Source organism: Mycothermus thermophilus (genome assembly GCF_041956435.1).
Source record: "Mycothermus thermophilus strain CBS 625.91 unplaced genomic scaffold VTJ04scaffold_4, whole genome shotgun sequence".
Lineage (NCBI taxonomy): Eukaryota > Fungi > Ascomycota > Sordariomycetes > Sordariales > Chaetomiaceae > Mycothermus > Mycothermus thermophilus.
In genome coordinates, this window is record NW_027191430.1 from 2998083 (window position 1) to 3019614 (window position 21532).

The 21532-nt window shown below is 56.3% G+C and overlaps 7 protein-coding genes across 7 annotated transcripts; 5 read left to right on the forward strand and 2 right to left on the reverse strand.

Moving 5' to 3' along the window:
- Window positions 1-1704: 1704 nt before the first annotated feature.
- Window positions 1705-4043, forward strand: VTJ04DRAFT_6813 (uncharacterized protein; the record flags this gene model as incomplete). Its single annotated transcript, XM_069365074.1, has 5 exons — window positions 1705-1780; window positions 1841-1890; window positions 1948-2114; window positions 2181-2214; window positions 2700-4043. The coding sequence occupies 5 exons, from the start codon at window positions 1705-1707 to the stop codon at window positions 4041-4043; spliced, it is 1671 nt and encodes a 556-aa protein (XP_069218837.1).
- Window positions 4044-5438: 1395 nt separating this feature from the next.
- VTJ04DRAFT_6814 (uncharacterized protein) lies at window positions 5439-6826 on the forward strand (the record flags this gene model as incomplete). The annotated part of the gene is made up of 3 exons (XM_069365075.1): window positions 5439-5988; window positions 6071-6434; window positions 6499-6826. The coding sequence occupies 3 exons, from the start codon at window positions 5439-5441 to the stop codon at window positions 6824-6826; spliced, it is 1242 nt and encodes a 413-aa protein (XP_069218838.1).
- A 439-nt stretch (window positions 6827-7265) lies between these two features.
- VTJ04DRAFT_6815 (uncharacterized protein) lies at window positions 7266-8644 on the reverse strand (the record flags this gene model as incomplete). Its single annotated transcript, XM_069365076.1, has 2 exons — window positions 7266-8295; window positions 8574-8644. 2 exons carry the CDS (start codon window positions 8642-8644, stop codon window positions 7266-7268), a joined length of 1101 nt encoding a protein of 366 aa, XP_069218839.1.
- A 762-nt stretch (window positions 8645-9406) lies between these two features.
- VTJ04DRAFT_6816 (uncharacterized protein) lies at window positions 9407-10507 on the forward strand (the record flags this gene model as incomplete). The annotated part of the gene is made up of 2 exons (XM_069365077.1): window positions 9407-9565; window positions 9617-10507. 2 exons carry the CDS (start codon window positions 9407-9409, stop codon window positions 10505-10507), a joined length of 1050 nt encoding a protein of 349 aa, XP_069218840.1.
- Window positions 10508-10570: 63 nt separating this feature from the next.
- Window positions 10571-11926, reverse strand: VTJ04DRAFT_6817 (uncharacterized protein; the record flags this gene model as incomplete). Its single annotated transcript, XM_069365078.1, has 2 exons — window positions 10571-10979; window positions 11604-11926. 2 exons carry the CDS (start codon window positions 11924-11926, stop codon window positions 10571-10573), a joined length of 732 nt encoding a protein of 243 aa, XP_069218841.1.
- A 955-nt stretch (window positions 11927-12881) lies between these two features.
- On the forward strand, window positions 12882-17474 carry VTJ04DRAFT_6818 (uncharacterized protein; the record flags this gene model as incomplete). Its single annotated transcript, XM_069365079.1, has 3 exons — window positions 12882-14916; window positions 14975-17385; window positions 17445-17474. The coding sequence occupies 3 exons, from the start codon at window positions 12882-12884 to the stop codon at window positions 17472-17474; spliced, it is 4476 nt and encodes a 1491-aa protein (XP_069218842.1).
- A 2349-nt stretch (window positions 17475-19823) lies between these two features.
- VTJ04DRAFT_6819 (uncharacterized protein) lies at window positions 19824-20812 on the forward strand (the record flags this gene model as incomplete). The annotated part of the gene is made up of 3 exons (XM_069365080.1): window positions 19824-19839; window positions 19917-20573; window positions 20667-20812. The coding sequence occupies 3 exons, from the start codon at window positions 19824-19826 to the stop codon at window positions 20810-20812; spliced, it is 819 nt and encodes a 272-aa protein (XP_069218843.1).
- Window positions 20813-21532: the final 720 nt, after the last annotated feature.

The following is a 21532-nucleotide window of genomic DNA, read 5'->3' on the forward strand; positions in this document are numbered from 1 at the left end:
TATGACGGAATGCCGTTGGAACCGGAAAAGGCAAGTGGGAAGTGGGGCCGCCTTGCTCTCTGAAATCTTCACTTCCTCGGCCGCCAGAGAATAACACCTGATAAAAGATTGTGACAGGCACTGTGAAGCAACGAGGGCAAGGTTGAGCTTACACGATGTCATCAATTGAACTGCCCGGAGGTAGAAAATGAAAGATAAACTCGTGATACTGCTTCTCCTGCGGTTGGAGAGTCATCGTCGATGTACCTGGGTGGCGGTTTCTGGTTCTGGCAATTCGCGGGGAAGCGGCTCCCTCAGCCTTGGGCATTTTCGGGTTAGCGGCGATCAGAGGCGAGTGTCACCCGCCGAGGGGAGTTTTCACAGCGGGGCGCTCTTTCCATTTCTTGCGTTCCAGAACCGCCTGCCGCCAGTCCGGTTGCATGCTCGCCAAGACTCAGCACGAGTTCCCAAGGCCGCGGTTCGCTAACGGCGGCACGGGAACTCCAGGCTTGTCACCTAAGATTTGCGATCCTTTGCCAATTGGAACGGGGAGAGTTCGTCTCGGCGGGAGCCTGGCAAGGCGGCGGCTGGACGCGGCAAGCACTTGACCTCAGGTGAACAAGGTTCCGTCTCGGGCACCATTCCAAGGTTCCAATTGCGATTCCAATTCCACCCCCCCAGGCCTGAGACAGGGACACGAGATTACCGTCTTTCTGTATCATTATCACGAGACATTCAGGATTTTTCTACCCCAGGCACCGTGGATTCAATGGCTTCTCATCAGCACTTACCAGCCCCCGGTGAAATTATGGAAGATCTGAAGTCATGTGCCACGATGAGCCTTTCTCACCGACCGGGAACCATGTCTGAGGTCCACCTACACAAACCTGGGAAGCTGAACGGAACCCAGTGTTCGTGTCGACTCCAAGCTGACATTCTGGTGATGACTACGTCACAAAGGCGAATTGGTCTAGGAGGGGTTGCAGTAAGATGCCGGAAATGGCAACAAATTACACAACCCTCAGAATCACATCAGTCACTTCAGCATCGGATTGCATCCGCACACGCAGCAAACAGCACGAGTGAACAAGTAACAGAGACACAGTGCGTGTTCGACCGTCGTCCCTTTTTGTCTCTATTGTCGTCGTCGTCAAGGGCCCTGATCTGCAGGTGAACAGCGGGCGTTCCGAACGGTGACAGGGGTGGAAAAGCAGATGCTCCGGAAACATTTCGTGACCTCGGGGCGTACAACTTGGAACAACGTATTACGGACACTCCCCTTTGCCCTGGCTCTCCCGACCACTGCCCCGGCCTGGACCCCATCAACCGACTGGCGGATCGCTGTCGTCACTCGTCATTGGGTGCCCCAGGTTATTTTGCCCCACGCCCCTTATAAACCTCCCTGCTCGGCCTCGGGCCCGGCAGACAGGAGTCTTCTTGTTGTTATCAGTACTTCCTTGTTGTTCTCTAGCTCCTTCGCCCAGCACGAAGTTCAAGTGGATTTTCCGTAGCGCGCATTGCCGAGTCGGCGTCAACTTCCGGCCGTTCTATCTTTCTCTGGACACACGCCCCATGTCGTCCCGACATCAACCTCTCCAGGAGGCACTTATAAGAACCATGAAGGAACCCGTTGTCAGACCTCCTTCTCCCTACGTAGATCCAACCGTCAAAGGCCCAAGTCGCCAACTTCTTCTTTCCCAACAACCATCCTCAGCAGCCGCCAGAATGATTCCCGCAAGCGTCAACAAGACCGCCCTCCACCCCGGTGGCATTGTCCCTCAACGGGACCACACTGAGCTCGGTATGGCAACGCACCTTGTGCCAACATCTTGCCTGTGCTGTCTCGGCTAACCATCCACAGAGGAGGAGCTCTACGAGAAGGCTCACATCGACTACACCCGCGTCGCTATCGTAAGTGAAGCATGAGGCTCATCACAACGGCATCATGCTGACGAGGTCGACAAACAGATCCACAACCCCTCCGTCGCCTCTCTCTACGAAGATGCTCTTGTCTATGAGACCGGCACGGCTATCACCTCCAGCGGCGCTCTGACCGCCTACTCGGGCAAGAAGACCGGCCGGTCACCCAACGACAAGCGTATTGTCAAGGAGCCGACATCAGAAAAGGACATCTGGTGAGTTTTCCCCCATGGACTGACTCGAAGGAGACACAAAAATTAGAGTCTGACCATGAATTGCAGGTGGGGCCCTGTCAACAAGCCAATGGATCCTGAGGTAAGCTTTTGGTTGCATTTGCGTTTTTGCTGCATTCGCGATTCGGCTTTGTCTGCGTCGATCTGCCATCCTTGCCTCTTTTGCCCGCTTGTGCGAATCCGTCTTGTCACGAGTTGCACACAGCTGGGCAGGAGACGGTGGAACCACGCACCATTGCCTCGGGACGGTTTCCAAGGCTCAATGGCTTGAAAACATGGTTTCAACGGTCGATCAGTCGGACAACCGGATGCACATGTCCACATGTCTCTTGGCGCCGACATCACCGTTGTCCAGGCCAAAGCCGAGCCGGTTGCACATCCCTGTCGCTGTGTCGTCATACCCCCGGTCTTCCGACTCGGGGGTCCGGGGTTCCACTCGCCAAGTGCCGAGGCCCAGCCGGGCTTCGGCTCTGCCAAGCTCGGCGGGCATCACGTGACACCCCCGAAAATGACCAGTGAGACCAACCACCAGTATGCCGCAGCTTGCTAACAAGGAACAACGTACAGGTCTGGAAGATCAACCGGGAACGCGCCATTGACTACCTCAACACCCGCAACCGCATCTACGTCGTCGACGGTTATGCCGGCTGGGATGAGAAGTACCGGATCAAGGTCCGCGTCGTGTGCGCCCGGGCCTACCATGCCCTCTTCATGCGCAACATGCTCATCCGCCCGCCAAGGGAAGAGCTGCAAAACTTCCACCCTGACTACACCATCTACAACGCCGGCAGCTTCCCTTGCAACCGCTACACCGAGGGCATGACTTCGGGCACCTCGGTCGCCATCAACTTCGCCGACAAGGAGATGGTCATCCTTGGCACCGAGTATGCCGGTGAGATGAAGAAGGGCATCTTCACTGTCATGTTCTACGAGGGCCCCGTAAAGCACAACATCTTGACCCTGCACTCCTCGGCGAACGAGGGCAAGAACGGCGATGTCACTCTCTTCTTCGGTCTGTCTGGCACCGGGAAGACCACCCTGTCTGCGGACCCCAACCGCGCTCTGATTGGTGATGATGAGCACTGCTGGAGCGATGACGGTGTTTTCAACATCGAGGGTGGCTGCTACGCCAAGTGCATCGGTCTCTCGGCCGAGAAGGAGCCCGATATCTACGGTGCCATCCGCTACGGCTCTGTTCTCGAGAACGTCGTCTTCGACCCCGAGACTCGCGAGGTCGACTATGATGATGCCACCCTCACCGAGAATACCCGCTGCGCCTACCCGATCGAGTACATCAGCAACGCCAAGATCCCCTGCATGTCCAACAACCACCCGAGCAACATCATCCTGCTCACCTGCGACGCGCGCGGTGTGCTGCCGCCCATCAGCAAGCTCAACTCGGCGCAGACCATGTTCCACTTCATCAGCGGCTACACCTCCAAGATGGCCGGTACCGAGGACGGCGTCACCGAGCCGCAGGCGACTTTCTCGTCTTGCTTCGCCCAGCCCTTCCTCGCCCTCCACCCCATGCGCTACGCCAAGATGCTCGCCGAGAAGATCGAGAAGCACAACGCCAACGCCTGGCTCCTCAACACCGGCTGGGTCGGTGCTGGCTTCGCCCAGGGCGGCAAGCGCTGCCCGCTCAAGTACACTCGGGCCATTCTCGACGCCATCCACTCGGGCGAGCTCGCCAAGCAGGAGTACGAGACCTACGAGGTGTTCAACCTCCAGGTGCCCAAGTCCTGCCCTGGCGTGCCGAGCGAGCTGCTCAACCCCAAGAAGGCGTGGAACGCCGGTGAGGAGAGCTTCAACGTCGAGGTCAGGAAACTCGGCGCTCTCTTCCTGGAGAACTTCAAGAAGTATGAGAGCGAGGCAACGCCGGAGGTGAAGGCCGCGGGGCCGGTGCTTTAAGAGGGTTTGGCTGATATGTGGAGGAGAAAGGGTTTGGATAGAGACTTGGGTTTATTTTCTTGGGTAATTCTTTTGTCTGCATGGGATTCGGCGCTTTTGATTTTGTTGTCCGCCACGCCCAAGAGTGCGTGTGTCGGCTTGGGCATGATCTACCAGGTATCTAGTGAACTCTGCCTATGAGCAGCAGGGAATATGGGAATACATGGGTGGCATAAGAATGGGATGTGGACATGAAGCCGAGGGAACACACTGGCCAGATAGCCGTGGTAGTTGGTGGTGAAAAGTTGAAAGATTCGAACACTTTGTGACCTCGTTGAAGCGGCCTAGGTGATGTCATGTCCTCAGTGAGAAGGTGTCCCCATCGCCGAGCTCAAGGAGCACGCAACAGACCGCAGTTCTCTTCCGCGCCATCGACTCAAATCTCCGTTCTGGGACTGGATATTTCCCCAGCACAATTTACCTCGATAGGTCTGTACTTCCAAGGATACTAACTCAATGTGGACTTGTCAAACTCGTGCTGGGCCGGGCACTTTGTCCATGAGCTTCTGGATGTGTTCTCGCCATTTCAGCTGGGACATTCGAACCCAACCTTAAGCATCGTCCAAGGGCTTTCCCCTTCTGGCCCCTAGGTTCCTAAAATGATAACGTCCAAGGTTTCTCTTTTCTGGCTCTGAGGGTTCCCAATTGACAGGGCAACCTTATTTCTGGAAAGGGCATAAAGTCATCGGGGACCTTAACCTTAACCCCCTCTGGTCCTTCATGCTTGAAAGGAAAAGCTCATCAGGGCAAGCACTCTCCAGCACATGGTAACATTGCAGTCCACGCTTTCTTTTGCTCCTTCCCTGGGATTTTCAAACCCCCTTCTCCCCTCAACGACCCAGAAATCCTCGTAATCGAGCGATTGGAGGCAAACCAATCTCACCACTTCCTCAAGAATCCATCCGCCAGAAGTCGACCGGTGGTGAACTCGCCAACCCGAGCCTCCATCCTCCTTAATACTCCTTCTTCTCTTCGCCATCTATCGGAAGTGCCCCTCATTCTCCGCATCGCAACGCGGTATCATAATAGTCATAATCATAATAGCGTGGCTTTCGACTCTGGCCTCCGTCGCAGCAATCCATCAGGAGCACTTTGCCTCCAGCTGCAGCTTCGGCCTGGCATTGCTCATGCCCGTGCCTGTCACGGAGGCACTCATCGACACATCGCTGGCCGACGAACGCCGCCATTGACCACGGGTCAATACCGGAGATATCCTGAGAAAGTCGTCACAGACTGACAACTCAACGACCATCCATTGAGCCTCTGACTCGATCACGAGACGGAAAGTCCAGCAGAGGACCCCCTTGAATCGACATCACCAACACCCAACCGAGAACACACCACACACCGTTCAAGATGGGCATGCTTGGCATTTGCCCCTTTCTCCCGATAGGATTCATCCTCCTCCGAAGCTTCATCTCCTACTTCTCCTACGCCTTCAAATGGGTCATCGTCCCTACTCTCCTCGGCTTCGACATGACGACCATCGTCGCCGACCCCGTTAGCTACCCTTTCCCCTCGGTTTTCTTGTACACCTTCTTCCGCTGCGTTTCCGCTGCCTGGTCCGTCCTCCTGGCTGTCGGGGCCGTCACCGTTCTCACCTTCAAGAAAGAATACTTCTACGACTTTGCGGCCGCTGTTGGGTTCTTGACCGCGCTGTCGCAGAGCACGAAGGTGTATGATGACAACCAGGCCTCGGTATTTTGGCTCTTGGTGAGGGGTGTCCCCATGTGGGACTTCGAGCCTGTGAAGAGGGCCGTGGGCAGCGTGATCGATCGGCTTATGACGGGGACGGCGAGGTCTGGAGGGGCCGGCCAGGGCCTTGTTGACTGGGAAGCCGAAGGGCTCGGGATGGATTGGAAGCAGGGCTTGGTGACCATCTTGGTGATGGTCTGGGCCGTGAAGTGTGAGTCCTCCCCCGTTCAGGCCGTGGATCAGCTCCTTTTGTTGACGATGGAATCACATGCTGACTCGCTGGTTGTTATCAGTTGGAGCGTACACGACTATTCGCACCATCCTTCGCAACGGCGACTCTCGTTTCGACGAAGTCCGCACAGACCCCAAGGTTTTCCTGGCCTTGTTTATGATTCAGATTGTTTGGATCATGGCGTGCTTGGGACCCGTCATTGCGCTCAACATGGTGCCGCCTGAGGCCTTCCCATACATCAGCCCAGTTCAATGGGAGCTCGAGTACACGGTGCGGATGGCGCTCTTCTGGTTCGGATTGTGCGTCTGCGTCCGTGGGTTGTGCATCGAAACCATTGCCGACTACCAAATCTCGAAGTGGCGAATTGCTAGAGCATTCAAAAAACACAAGGAGGTGTTTTGCAGCTGGGGCTTGTGGAGTGGCTGGTGAGTTTTCTGTGTTTCATCCCACCTCAGATAGATGTTCAGAGAGAACTAACCATCACCACAGCCGCCATCCCAACTACTACGGCGAGTGCCTCTTTTGGCTGGGCCTTTCCATTGCCTGCCTTGCGGTGCTCATCTCCGAGGTCGCTCGCAGCATGCTTGGTCTCACTTGGCTTGGCGCGGTCCTCTTGTGCGTCGCAAGCCCCATGTTCACCTTTTACTTGATCCGCGACCTCAGCATCCCCGTCGTCGAGAAGAAATACGACGCCCTGTACATGCACCGCAAAGACTACAGGCGTTGGAGGCGCACCGACACCCTCCGACTGTGGTTGGACAGGGACCAGGAGAAGCCCGTGGAGTGCAGTGGCGAGCCGGAGGAGGCTGACGAGTAGAGCGAGGGAACAAGCCTTTCTTCGTGGACAGCCCGGTTGGAGAGGACCAAAAAGTTGATCCTCCAGAAGGCAAGGGCTTAGAAGGCAAGAGGACATGATATTGTTGTTGGCGGGGAGATGAAGAGATGAGAGTGCGCAAAGGCAAGAAAACGCCAAGGAGAAAGGCTCCGGGATGGGTAATACTAGTGCTAAGAAGATGCATACCTTTCAGCGAAGCTCATAATGTCTGATAGGTTAGATTCTGTAAACGAGTAGTCCCGATAACAGCGGCTCTGCCTCGCCGATGACCCATAATGGATTTTCTTGATTCGTGAGTTGCGTCAATCGAAAAATATTTGTGTCTATGCTTCGGGGGATCGAGTTCGCCGAGATATCCCAGGGATGTGTATGTATCCAGGTCGGAGGACATGTAATCCCTTCAACCCAGTATGACATCCTGCTACCACTCTCGCTGCCTGGAAACCCTCCAGCGAAACCACCAATTCACCGACGCGTTCAAGTCTCCCGGTTGCTGTTCCTGACCCGATGCTGAGGATGCGTCGTCATCCTTTTGCTTGGCCTGGCGTCGTACCGGCGGGAGTCCGCTCCTCACGCTGTGCCACCAGCCAAGCGGTATGTACAGCACATCCCCAGGCATAAGCGCCGCCTCGACCAAATGCTTCTCGATCAATCGCTTGGCCTTTGTCAACTTCCCCAGCAGCTTGGTCGCCTCCTCCAGCTCGGGGCCCAACATCTCTTCGTCGTCGCCATTGGACATGGCATCCTCGCCCCAAATGACCCCCTCCCAAACCCTCTTTTCGACGCCTTGCATCATTTCAATCCCGCGAATCGCGGGGTTGGTGAGGACGGGGACGGGGCTCTCGACGCCTCCGGCTGACACGGGGATCCCCCCCAGCGCTTGGCGCAGCTCAATGTACCGGGCCTTGACCCACGACTTGACCGAGCTGTACACCTCGGTCCCGGGGTCGGCGGGCATCAGCCGGACGGTTTTGGGCCCGCGCAGCTGGCAGAAGAGGTTGGGGTTGGGATCGCGGTGCCAGGGGGTGAAGGTCGGGGTGAGGCCGAGCCAGATGGAGGAGGTATAGATGTCGCCTTGGACTAGTTGGTTCCCGTTGTTTTCCATGCTGGTTTTGGATGGGAAGGGGGTTGATTGGGAGGGCGTGGGTACGGTCAGCACGGCGGGAGTGGCTACGTCGTGCTGGAGCTCGGCTGGGAGGTCAGACAGGGCAGCTTGTGCGATGTAGAGCTGCGTGAGGCGGGCTTCTGGGTCTAGACGGGAGGCGTTGAAGTCAAGGGCCGCGTCGAGGAGGGCGAAGGGCGCGTGGAAGGACAGGAACATGGTGTCACCGGCATGGGGATGTTCCGATTGCGATAGCTGATCGGCAAGCTCGTTGCGGAGGAGAGAGCATAGCTGTTGCCTCTCCGGATCGGAGGAAGCCAGCAGCCAGCGGATGAATGTCGCTAGGGGACTGGATGTGGAGAGTTTGCCATCATGTCCGCAGGTGATGATGAGTTCATAGCGGATGGGGTGAGTGAGGTACGGATGAAAGCATTGTAGGAGGCCAGATGGAACATGGGTTTTGTCTTGAGGGTGGAACCATTTGGTCAAGGCGGGGAGGACGAGAGGGTCAGGGGAATCGTTAGACTTGGAGGATGATGTAGATGATGCCAATTGCCGAAAGACGAGGGGTTGACCATCAAGTACTGCCAAACGCCGAAATGTGGCAATGTCAACGTTGTGATTTACCTCCTCGACGGGCTGAGGACTTGGCGTTGGCCACCGGGCAGTCTCTGCAGCGAAGTGCCGTCTGGAAGCATGTTGGATGATGAGGGGTCTCCAGCAATGAGGTCGGGGGCGAAGCATCATGAATTTTGGTTGCTTTCATGTACGGAGTAGCATTTTAGGAAGCGCCCTCGACTGTAGAGATGGTGGATGTCTGACGGTTTAGGTCTGCTGGTGACGACCGGAATTTTCCTGCTCATAACAACCCATCCATCTCATCATTTCCATCTTCAACACCCAAATTCTTGAGTTGAGGTCAAGATAGCGGGTGTGAGACGGAGCGCACGTGATTTCGTCAGGCCGTCCGGGACCCGGCAACCCCCAACCCAACCCTGCCTGAGCCCTGCCCAGGCCCTGCAGCCCCGCGGCTGGGATCGGTGCACGGACCAATCCAGCCGCCCGCCGCCTCCGCGGATCGATCCAAAGTCAAACCGAAGCAGAAACAAGCAAGGGGAAACATCAATCTACCACATCAACAAAAGATAAAAAAGCGACCTCAACACAACACCCACTCGCCAGTCCGTGGGCTTTCTTCTCAACCCTTTGCAACCCCTCTCGTTGTTCGCCTGATCATGCCGGCGCCATAGACACAAGACGATCGACCTGCCACCGCAGACGGCCGAAGAATTTGGGGATTCGAGACTTTCCAACCCGAAATCGTTCCTCATCTGACGCCACTTGTTTCTAACACTAGATCGTCTCGCCGACCTCTGCTGCATCTTCGATACTAGGCGACCGACCACCTGCTGCTTCGTTTCCGTTCGCATTGGGCCTGTCCTTCTCTCGCGCCTACCACCATGTCGACCTCATCTGGGACTCCCGAGTCCTGGATTTCGTCCTTTTGCTCGCTGCTCGGCCATGAATACTTTGCCGAGGTATCGGAAGAGTTTATTGAGGATGATTTCAACTTGACTGGCCTTCAAAACCAGGTTGCCATGTACAAGGAGGCGTTAGAGGTGCGTTTCTATCGTCTTCACATCCCCCCGGCAGACCACTAACCCTGCTAGATGATTCTCGACGTCGAGCCCGAGGAGGACGAGAATGACGATGACGAAGAGGAGGAAGAGGAAGACGAGGATGCTTCGGGCGATGTGGGCGATGGGACGACCAGGAGAGAGCGGAGACACCACCGCGTGGCCAGCGACCTGTCGGTCATCGAGTCGTCCGCCGAGATGCTGTACGGCCTGATCCACCAACGCTTCATCTGCTCGCGCGCCGGCATCCAGCAGATGGCCGAGAAGTACGAGTTGGGCCACTTTGGCGTCTGCCCCCGGACAAATTGCAACCAGGCTCGTACCCTGCCCGTCGGCCTTTCCGACATCCCCGGCGAGGATACGGTCAAGCTTTTCTGCCCATCGTGCCTCGACGTTTACGTCCCGCCTAACAGCCGCTTCCAAACCGTCGACGGCGCCTTCTTCGGCCGTACCTTCGGCGCGCTCTTCCTGCTCACCTTCCCGGAATACGATCTCTCCCGCTCCGCCGCCGAAGCTGCCGCTAGCCTTGGCCGCGCCGCCGACGAGCAGGGCATGTTGAACGGCATGTACACCTGCAACATTGCTCCGGGGCTGGGTCGCGACAAGATCTACGAGCCGCGCATCTACGGCTTCCGCGTCTCGGAGCTGTCGCGCTCCGGCCCGCGCATGCAGTGGCTGCGTGACAAGCCCGAGGACATGTCAGTGTTGGACGAGGCTCGCCGGTTCCACGCCGAACACGGAGGGGACTCTGATTCGGAAGCCGAGCAGCAGAGCAGTCGCGGACATGGGCGCTACAGCAGGAGGCATACGGCGAGGAGGCGACCGGGCGGCGGTGGGTCGGCTCGTCAGCGTCAGACCCAGCGCCAGACGCAGAACGGGAGCCCCATGGCGGTGGAAACCAACGGTGCCGAGTCGGAGCTTTAGGAAGGCCGGCCGAGCATTGGCTTGACGTACACTCCAGTGGGGAATGGAGTCTCCAGCTCCAGTTCATGATGGATGGATACACGTCGATGGGGATCGTCCTATTGCCTTTTCAATCTCACTACCTATCCTCTCTCCTCTTTCTCCTCCTCTTTCTACCCCTCTCTCTCGCATCGTCGGCGTTGTTTTCTCGGTTTCCGGAGGGGATTTCGGTGAATGACGACAAGCTCCGTATATGGCGTTGGAGAGCGGCAGGGTGTCGGGATGTTGTGCATGGATTGCGAGGTGCTTGCTGGGGTTCTGGGATTTTTCTGGTTTGGGAGGAAACGGCGGTGGAGGTGATGGAAAGACATTGTGGTCGCGCGCTCCTGGGCCAAAAATGTGACTCTCACAATACATAGCATACAGACAGGGCAAGGCGACGGAAGACACACAAACCAACCAGGGGCCGAAGGATTGGACGTTGAGCGCTTGACTTCAGATGGCATGGCATGGATAGGTGGGCTCATAGACTCGGATGGGAGGGGAGAAGGAGGTCATGATGTGTGTGTTGTGTTTGTGTAATACAGGTTTTGTTTCGTAGCTTCCTTGGCCTGCTGTGCTGTGTTGTGATGCTGTGGATGGTGTTCAGGGTGGGGAGAGCTGTGGCTGCTCGGATGTCAGAGCCGGGAAGGTTGAACCAGGTTCTCCACATTTCGGGACGGGGATCCACTCCGCAATTTTGATCTGGTGGAGAAATGTGGGACGCGAGATAGAGCAGTCTGGGCCAGATTTTTCCCACGATGGGGCTTCTCGAAGTTGACAGAACACAGCACACGAGCACTTGCATCGACAAGCTCTCGAGTCTCACAGCGTTTCTCGACACCGGCAGAGTCATACAGTAACTCGGCATGACGCATTTTCCACTCTGAGCCTCATGTGTCAAGGCCACGACATGGGTGTTTAGGGGATGACATGAGGATCCAAGTTCAAAGCTTCAGAACTCGCAAATCATGAACATATGGATGGAGCAGCTACTTGTATTTGAGGTAAATTTTCCACCTTTTGCATCTGATTGATGAGAAAATGAAAGAAGTCTGTGAACACCATCAAGACAAACCATGAAACTTTCGGCGCCTGTGACCCGTGATGGATGGAAGTGGACCTCTCCTCACCCTTCCTGGTTGCAGCCGGCACCGTCTCCGGGCCAGGGGACCACCGCTGATTGAGTGTCCTCCCTCCCTTGCCTTGCTCCCCCATGTCCTCCGTCCAATTGAAGCTTTTTGTCGTGTCCGCCACCGCTTTTCGCTGCCGGTTTGCTCGCTTTCGTCTTCCCTTGCCGGCCGGGTGGGGATCGGAAGCGCTGCCGGCGGCGAACCCACCCCGGCCGGCAAACTTGACCGAACGAACACCCACTCCGCGGTTTGCTGGTCTGTTCGTCATTTGTTGATGGGCCTGTTCCTGACCGCTCTAGGGACGTTGGATGTACTCCGGCCATACGTTACATACTTTAGGTGCCCAAGGGATCATTCGTCAAGGCACTGTAGACTGTGTATGCGTCAAGACACGAATGTACTCTCTGACTGTGGGATTAGGCTGGACAGAGCGGACTGCGGACCGTCGAGAGGGAGGTGACGAGGCTGGATCCGTGAGTCAACCCATGGAAGTGCCGCTTTTACACCGCATACTCGGCGGCAGGCAAAAGGACCTAGGATAGGTCTGGATCAATGACATGGTCTGCCAGAGGGCGGTGCCTGCAAGTATCATGTATTCTATCAGAATCGCATTTTCATCCATTTCCATGACTCACCGGTCATCGTCGCGATACCCGGGTTTTCTCTGTGTCCTAAACTTGCGCCCCATCCCGTGGTGGATACATCGCCCCCGGGCTCGAAACACACCATCAAGATTCCACGTTACGTCGCCGCAAATGGAGCCACCAACAGAGGCTAGTGAACACGGCGGCGGGTGGATTGCTGATACAAGCAGGACGAAATTTGCCAAGAATTTTATGCTTTCTAGTGTTGTCGTAGTGTACATATAATTATCTCCGGCCCTCTTCACAGAAAATTTTCTGGTTTCTTGTTTCTTGGTGGAATTGTTGTTGCGCCCGTTTTTGTGCCCCTGCTTCGCCTCCTTGCTTGAGCCGCAACACCGGAGCCAGGGACACGGAACGCCGAAAGCGTTGCCTTTGTTCGGTTCGCTTCATTTACCGGAGTTTAGTGTGGAGCTCGCTTTCCTAGCTGACAAATCTCAATTGTTGGTCTGTGGTTGACTTAAGTATCAATACCCTCATCCCCATTTGGGGCTTCTCTTGACTCAGGGGCTTGGAGAAGGGGTCTTGACCGAGCCTGGTTGCTGCTCGACTACGGCGCCAACATACCGCAGCTACAACACCATGGACTCGACAGAAACCGGCCCGGGAGCTGTCCCGGCCGCTTCACCCTCGCCTCGAACCTCTCTCTCAAACCGCACCCTGGAAGACCTTCGCCATGAAGCTCTTCAGGAAAACCCCAATGGATCAACCCGGCCCACGGGCGTCTCGGTCAAGCAGGCCGAGGAGGACTTTGCCGAACTGCAACGCGAGATGACGCGCATGTCGCGGGTGAGCCGACAGCAGAGCCACGGGGGTGCTGAGAAGGACAAGCTGGAGGATGGATTGGCCGCAGAGGAGGAGAGTTTCCAGAACTTCGACTTGGAAGCTGTCTTGCGCGGCAACCTCGCTGCCGAGAGGGAGGCCGGCATCCGGCCCAAGCATATCGGCGTGTATTGGGACGGTCTGACTGTCAAGGGCATTGGAGGTCAGACCAACTACGTCAAGACGTTTCCCGACGCCTTCATCGACTTCTTCGATGTCGTTACCCCTGTTCTCCGCATGCTCGGATTGAAGAAGAATGGCGTCGAGGCCACCCTGCTGAACAATTTCAGGGGAGTCTGCAAGCCGGGTGAGATGGTACTCGTTCTGGGAAAGCCGGGATCTGGCTGCACGACCTTCCTCAAGACGATTGCCAACCAGCGCTACGGCTACACCAGCGTAACCGGAGAAGTGCTCTACGGCCCGTTCACTGCCGAGCAATTCCGCCAGTACCGCGGTGAAGCGCTCTACAACGACGAAGACGACGTTCACCACCCGACGCTCACCGTCGAACAAACTCTCGGCTTTGCGCTCGACGTCAAGCTTCCCGGAAAGCTCCCGGCGGGCCTGACGAAGGAGCAGTTCAAGGATAAGGTCATCAGCCTGCTTCTCAAGATGTTCAACATTGAGCACACCCGCAAGACAATCGTGGGCGGCCCCTTCATCCGCGGCGTGTCGGGCGGCGAGCGCAAGCGCGTGTCCATTGCTGAAATGCTCATCAGCAACGCCTGCATTCTCTCCTGGGACAACAGCACCCGCGGTCTCGACGCGTCGACGGCGCTCGACTTTGTCAAGTCGCTCCGCATCCAGACCGATCTTTACAAGACCAGCACGTTCGTCTCGCTGTATCAGGCCTCCGAGAACATCTACAAGCTGTTCGACAAGGTCCTGGTCATCGACGAGGGTAGACAAGTCTACTTCGGTCCCGCATCCGAAGCCCGGGCTTACTTTGAAGGGCTCGGCTTCCTCCCGCGTCCCCGCCAGACCACTCCGGACTACGTCACGGGCTGCACCGACGCCTTCGAGCGCGAGTATCAGGAGGGCCGCTCAGCAGAGAACGCGCCGCACAGCCCGGAGACCCTGGAAGCCGCCTTCCGCGAGTCGCGGTTCGCGCGGGAGCTGGACCGGGAGATGGAGGAGTACAAGGCCAAACTCTCCGAGGAGACCGACAAGTACGAGGATTTCCGCATCGCCGTCAGCGAGCAAAAGCGCCGCGGCGCGTCCAAGCGCTCCGCGTACTCGGTCGGGTTTCACCAGCAGGTGTGGGCGCTCGTGCGGCGGCAGTACCTCCTCAAGAAGCAGGACGTGCTGGCGCTGGTGCTCTCGCAGCTGCGCAACGTCATCATTGCCGTCGTCTTGGGTACCCTCTACCTCAATCTCGGGCAGACCTCGGCCAGCGCGTTTAGCAAGGGCGGCCTGCTGTTCATCGCTCTCTTGCACAACGTCTTTAGCGCCTTCTCGGAGCTGGCTGGTACCATGACAGGCCGCACGGTCGTCAACAAGCATCGCGCCTACGCGTTCCATAGGCCCTCAGCCATGTGGATCGCGCAAATCTTGGTCGACCAGCTCTTCTCGGCCATCCAGGTCTTGGTGTTTTCGCTGATTGTGTACTGGATGACGAACCTCGTCCGCGACGCAGGGGCCTTCTTCACGTTTTATCTCCTGCTTCTCTGTGCCAACCTGTCTATGACGCTCTTCTTCCGCATCATCGGGTGCGTCAGCCCTGATTTCGACTACGCCGCCAAGTTCGTCTGCGTTTTGATCACGCTGATGATCACGACGGCCGGGTATCTCATTCGTAAGTTCCTGGTGTGGATGAAACACAGTGTACTGCGTTTTACTAATTGTTTGCGCAGAGTATCAATCTCAGCAGGTTTGGTTGCGATGGATCTACTACATCAACGTCGTCGGTCTCACCTTCAGCGCGCTCATGGAGAACGAGTTCTCGCGGACGAACATGACATGTACGGCCGAGTCTCTGATCCCTGCGGGCCCAGGATACAACAACATCAGCCACCAGGTGTGCACGCTTCCCGGTTCGAACCCCGGCACCCTCTTGATCTCGGGCGACGACTACATCGAGAAGGGCTTTTCGTACATGCCCGGCCAACTGTGGCGTAACTGGGGCATCGTCATGGCTCTGATCGTCTTCTTCCTCATCCTGAATGTCGTTTTCGGCGAGATCGTTCGTCACGGCATGGGCGGCAACCAGGCCAAGGTGTTCCAGAAGCCCAACGAAGAGCGCAAGCGTTTGAACGAGGAGTTGATGCGCAAGAAGGTTGAGAAGGCCGACCGCGGAAAGGCCGATCGCCACAGCAGCAGCGACGAGAAGGACTCGGCGTCGTCGTCGGACATCGAAATCCGTTCCGAGAGCATCTTGACCTGGGAGAACCTCTGCTACGACGTCCCCGTCCCTGGCGGGACTCGCCGCCTGCTCGACCACGTCTTCGGCTACGTCAAGCCTGGCCAGCTCACGGCGCTTATGGGCGCCTCCGGTGCGGGCAAGACCACACTCCTGGACGTGCTCGCGGCGCGCAAGAACATCGGCGTCATCTCGGGTGACATCCTGGTCGACGGTTCCAAGCCAGGCAAGGAGTTTCAACGCGGTACGTCGTACGCTGAACAACTGGATATCCACGACCCGACTCAGACCGTCCGTGAGGCGCTTCGGTTTTCGGCCGATCTCCGCCAGCCCTTTGAGACGCCACAAGAGGAGAAGTACCGCTACGTGGAGGAAATCATTGCGCTGCTCGAGATGGAAACCTTCGCCGACGCGATCATCGGGACTCCGGAGGCCGGTCTGACCGTGGAGCAACGCAAACGGGTGACCATTGGCGTGGAATTGGCCGCGAAGCCTGAGCTGCTGCTCTTCCTCGACGAACCTACTTCCGGCCTGGACAGTCAGAGTGCTTTCAACATCGTCCGGTTCCTCAAGAAGCTCGCCGCCGCAGGCCAGGCTATTCTTTGCACCATCCACCAACCCAACGCGGCGCTCTTCGAGAACTTCGACCGCCTGCTCCTCCTCCAAGCCGGCGGCCGGTGCGTCTATTTCGGCGACATCGGCCGCGACGCCTGTGTCTTGCGCGACTATCTCCGACGACACGGTGCCGAGCCCAAGGATACGGATAACGTTGCCGAGTTCATGCTCGAAGCTATCGGCGCCGGCAGCTCCCCCCGCATCGGACCCAGGGATTGGGCGGATATTTGGGCTGAGAGTCCCGAGCTTGAGCAGGTAAAGGCGGAAATCACGAAGATGAAAGAGGAGCGTCTCCGCGCGACCAACCCCGACGGAACGTCCGAGGCACGCCCCCGCGGCAAGATGGAGAAGGAATACGCCTCGCCTTGGTGGCACCAGCTCCGCGTCGTGGTCCGGCGCGCCAACCTCGCGCACTGGCGCACGCCCAACTACCTCTTCACGCGGCTGTTCAACCACTTCGTCATCGCCCTGCTCACCGGCTTGACGTATCTGCATCTGGACCACTCGCGGCAGTCGCTGCAATACACTGTCTTTGTCATGTTCCAGGTCACCGTCCTGCCGGCGCTCATCATCAGCCAGATCGAGGTCATGTACCACATCAAGCGCGCCCTCTTCTTCCGCGAGCAGTCGAGCAAGATGTACAGCAGCTTTGTGTTTTCCGCGAGCCTGCTGGTGGCGGAACTGCCGTACACCGTCCTCTGCGCCGTCGTCTTCTTCCTGCCGCTCTACTACCTCCCCGGCCTGGCTCCCGAGCCGTCGCGCGCGGGGTATCAGTTCCTGATGGTCCTGATCACCGAGATCTTCAGCGTCACGCTGGGCCAGGCACTGTCGGCCCTGACGCCGTCGCTGTTCATCTCGTCGCAGTTCGATCCCTTCATCTTCGTCACCTTCTCGCTCTTCTGTGGCGTCACGATCCCGTACCCCCAGATGCCCAAGGGATACCGCGTGTGGCTGTACGAGCTGAACCCGTTCACCCGGCTGATCGGAGGCATGGTCACCACTGCGTTGCATGGGTTCAAGGTGGAGTGCGCTCCCGAGGAGTTGAGCGTGTTTACGCCCCCTCCGGCCGAGAGCTGTGCTCAGTACATGCGGCCGTTCTTTGAGAACGGCGGGCCCGGGTATTTGGTGAACACTGGGAATGCGACGATCGACGGCCGGTGTGAGTACTGCGCGTACTCGGTGGGAGACGAGTTTTATCGGCCGTTGGGGCTGAGCTTCGATAACCGGTGGAGGGATTTGGGGATCTACGTTGCGTTTATCGCAAGCAACTTGATCATCTTGTTTACTGCGGTAAGTTCACCCGCCTGTTAATTTGTTGGATTGGACATGATGCTGACTATGCGATACAGAGCCGGTACCTCAACTACAATAAACGGTGAGCGGGCTACTGAGGCTGGGGTCATTCGTCGGCATCCATGTTGAGTCTACTTGGTACATTATACATCCAAAAGGGGATTGGACAGCGAGTTGGACAGGTGCCTTTTAGCATTAACAGGCGTTGAAAAGCTCAGGCTACAAAAATACCTACCATAGAGTGTGTTGATAATGTTTAGTTCTAAATGAACATGGTGTCAGTCCCACGATCGTGGCTCATGGTCCTCGGCGTTATTGTCAGCATGTCAAATTCATGGTCCGTGTCATCTTGAAATACAAGCCTCAAGACCAAAGAACCCGTTGACCAACGTCTTGCGGTAGGACGAGATGAAGTCTGTCACAATGCCCAATGTCTTACATCGGGTCGGAAGTCCCGTACCCAGAAGATCGTAACGGATTTGGGCAGCTTTCAAGCAAGAACTGACTGTCAAGTATCGACTTCAACAAATCAGCACCTCAAAACTGATGGCAAGGAAGTAAGCCAGCACGAAAGTGCGCGAGTCAGAAACCCCCCCTACCCACGACGTGGTTTTGCCTAGGTAAGGTAGGTATGCCTATTGCCAACACGCCATACACACTTGGTTGTCACAACATCTCGCATGTACAAACTGCAACCCAAACGGCGCGATAATTAGGGGCTAAAGAAACATCGCCAATAACGCAACCCGGCAGTAGGGAAGCGGCATCATGAACCACTTGATGCTATCGGTGGTCTACTAGATGTTGCCCTGACTCAGTCCCCCCGGTTGAGCCTCGGGCAAGGTCAAGCGAAGCGTGATTTTCACCCGCAGCAATCAACACATCCACGGAAGCTCTCTTTTTCTGTTTTCACAATTTTTCTTACCTAGCGATATATTTTCTTTCTTTCTCTCTTTCTTTCTCTCTTTCTTTCTCTCTTTCTTTCCTCTTTTCCTCTTTTCCTCGTTTTTTCGTTTCTTTCTTCTTTTTCTAGCACTATCCCCGAATTAACGATTCAAATACTGGATTCTATTACCAGTCTCTATTACTAGGGCAAGAATTGCTTTCTACCGATAATTCGGACCACCTTTATGAAACAGAAGTCCACCACCAGCATCACCATCAACAAACACCTTTATTCTGTGAGAAATTCTACCTATAGTTGATTTTGAAAGTAAAAACTACTGTTGTTTTCCAGAAGCTGCGCCCCTGCTCCGTCTGCGGCCTTTTTTTTTAAAACATACCTGACACGAGAATGATGTCGATGGTGGTTCGGGGGCTGGAAAGTCCTCCGGATGGCGCAACAGAAGGGGCCAATCTCCTAGCTGTGGGTGCCTCGCAAAGGATGAATATCCAGAATATGGGGGGAACTGCTCTGTTGTGTAGGAGGAAGAGAAGAAAGCCAGCCATGTTGTGGCTGGGGCGTGGCTAAATACATGAGCGGGCCCTTTGTCAAGCCTCCTTTGTAGGGTCAATGGCGAGAGAGCTCCCTTCAGGGGAGGTCAGAAACAACAAGCAACAACAAGCAAACCACAAAGATGCGCCGGCATGGTTTGTCGCACATCAGTACCAGCAGCCCCAACACCAAAAACCTATTTCCTCCGAACAATCTCCACAATCAACTCTAACGTCATTGGAAACAAACTAACCAATTATTAATAACTTCTCGATAGGGAGTCGGCTAGCAAGTGAAGCGAAGCGCTGCTTCCGCTTCCTTCAGAACCAACTTTTTCGATTGAAGCTCCGCGCAGCGCGCTTCGCTGCGATCAAAGAACTTCAGTTCGAGAAAGCAGCGGAGGCTGCGCTGTGCTTCTCTTATTAGCCAAAACCCCTGTATCAGAAACCTTCATCAGTTGGTCCGTTCATGTATAACAAAACTCTATTCTGACGATCGCGCTTCGCTTCGTACTTGCCCTGATCTTGAAGGGGTTGGGGCCTCACTACCTGGTACATTGTCAGTTTTACATCTTGATCTTTGTAGTTTTCGGAGGAGTAGAGGAATAGCGCCTCATAACCGCATCGCATGAGCGCCGATCTTGAGGGGATTTGGAGGGTTCTTGATTAATCCGACATATTGTTACCCAGAACATGCCCTGGGTTTAAGGGGTGGTTGCGCCTTCCACGGAGAGCAGGAAACAGGCAACAACGAAAATTTCTTCCCGTGGTGTAGGGCTCCTTCCTTCCCTACCTGACCTCTTGAACGTACGAGGGTGGAAACAGCGAAAAGTTCTTCCCGCGGTAGGGCTCACAATTTTGGCTTCCATCGCACACCACGCACCACACACCACACATTCGGGCACTCGATCCCCCATCCCTTTGGTCAAGCCACCACAATTTCACCATCAGCAATCCCTACCTAGTTTCATTCATACCACACACCCACGTAACCTTGTCGCATGACTATCATGAGCGGTTCCTCGATGCCATCCTTAAGGCTCTCCCGCTGGCTGAGCCTATTAGCCGCGGGCTAACAGCCGACGACATTATAGCAAACCTCAAAGCCGGCTACCGGATCGAAGTGGCGCAGCTCTGTACCAAGAAAGCGGAATACGAGGCGGTCGTCCAGCGTGCCAAAGAGGAGCAGGATGCGTTAGTGGAGAAAGAGGGAACGACGTGGAGGAAGCTTGACCAAGTGCTGGCGCTGCTTGGCGGAGAAGATGGTGGCCCGGTGAGGCAGCAACAACACGCGCAGTTGCAGAATGAGGTCAAGGAAATGAGACGCGAGTTTGCTGAGAAGCATGAGAAGATTAAGAATATGTTGAGCGGGCTCATCTCCATCTTGCAGGGCACAAGCGACAGGCCGATCAAGGACATGATGGAGCAGACCCGCAAGACGAGTACCACGTGTGCTAGCCTGAGCACCGATATTTCCGCGCTACGCCAATCCACCTCGCACATTCTCGCCTTTCTCGGCCAGCCCGACGGCCTCGCCAATGTGGTGGCGGATGCTGCCGCGCCCATCCGCCAAGTGCTCGCCACAAGTCTAGATCGCATCTCCAGCGAGGTCACGCAGATTTCGGACGACAGAACGTGTCATCAGCGCCAGACTGCACGCCACGCGGGCCGGGCTTGCCCGGGTTGTCCACAGGACGGGGCACCACGTCCAGCTAGCCATGGCTCGGGGGCTCGAAGCGGTCGTGTCGTCTGTTCGTCAAGTCCCGGGCGTTGTTGGCCATATCCGTGACACGTTGTGGGAGGCCAGCGTGACTCTCGATAACGAGCCGGTCGCCGTCCGACAGTCTGTCGACAGTCTGCGACAAGCGAGCATGTCTCTCCGCGCGATGCGGATTTCGTGCGCCAGGTCGCTCGGGACCTTGAGAATGTCACCGGAGCAGTAGCCTACGGCAGGCAGGAGATGGAAGGCCTGACCAACCAGGTGGACTAGGTGATAGAGTTGGTGGATAGGACAGTCCAGGCGCTCCGCGAAGCAGGCAGATGTTTGTTGTTGGCAGGGTCACGAAGGAGTTGGTGGATGTCTCGGGTTCTGGGGGCGTCCGCCACGGCGTTCAAAAAGACGGTCGAGGACATGGGTAAGTCCGTGAAATCTGCCAAGACAGCTCTTTCGGCGATTGAAAGTTTGGTCGGCGTGCTGGACGGATCTGCATGAAGATTCGGCGAGCTGGCGATGGCCTTGGAATCGGCAGTCTCGAAGGCAGTCAAGGCGATTCAAGACATGAAGGATACAGTGGCTTCCGCGACCCCGGTGTCTGTAGCGGCAGGCGAAGCGGCTGGAGAGATGGACAGGGCAGTCAATAGATGACGTCAATGGCTGTGAAGGTTGGGAAGGAGGTTGGGATTGCGCTAGCTTGCAGGTTCGGCGATGTCAGTTGCTGCAGTGGGTCAGGAGAGGGTGGGTGAGCTGGAGAAGGCCTCAGAATCTGTAACCTCAACGATCGGGATTGAGATTCGAGAGATGAGGATGATGGTTGAGTGAGCAACATTGTTAGGAGGAAAACCTGGCTCACCCATGGGCGGGATGGGTGAGGAGGCACAGTTGTTTCTTCATGGTCGTGATTAGTGAGTGAATGATGGCAGACACCTTTTTGCAGACACAAACACACGCCAATTAAGACAGATTGCCAACAAAGTTGTTTGTGATCAGTTG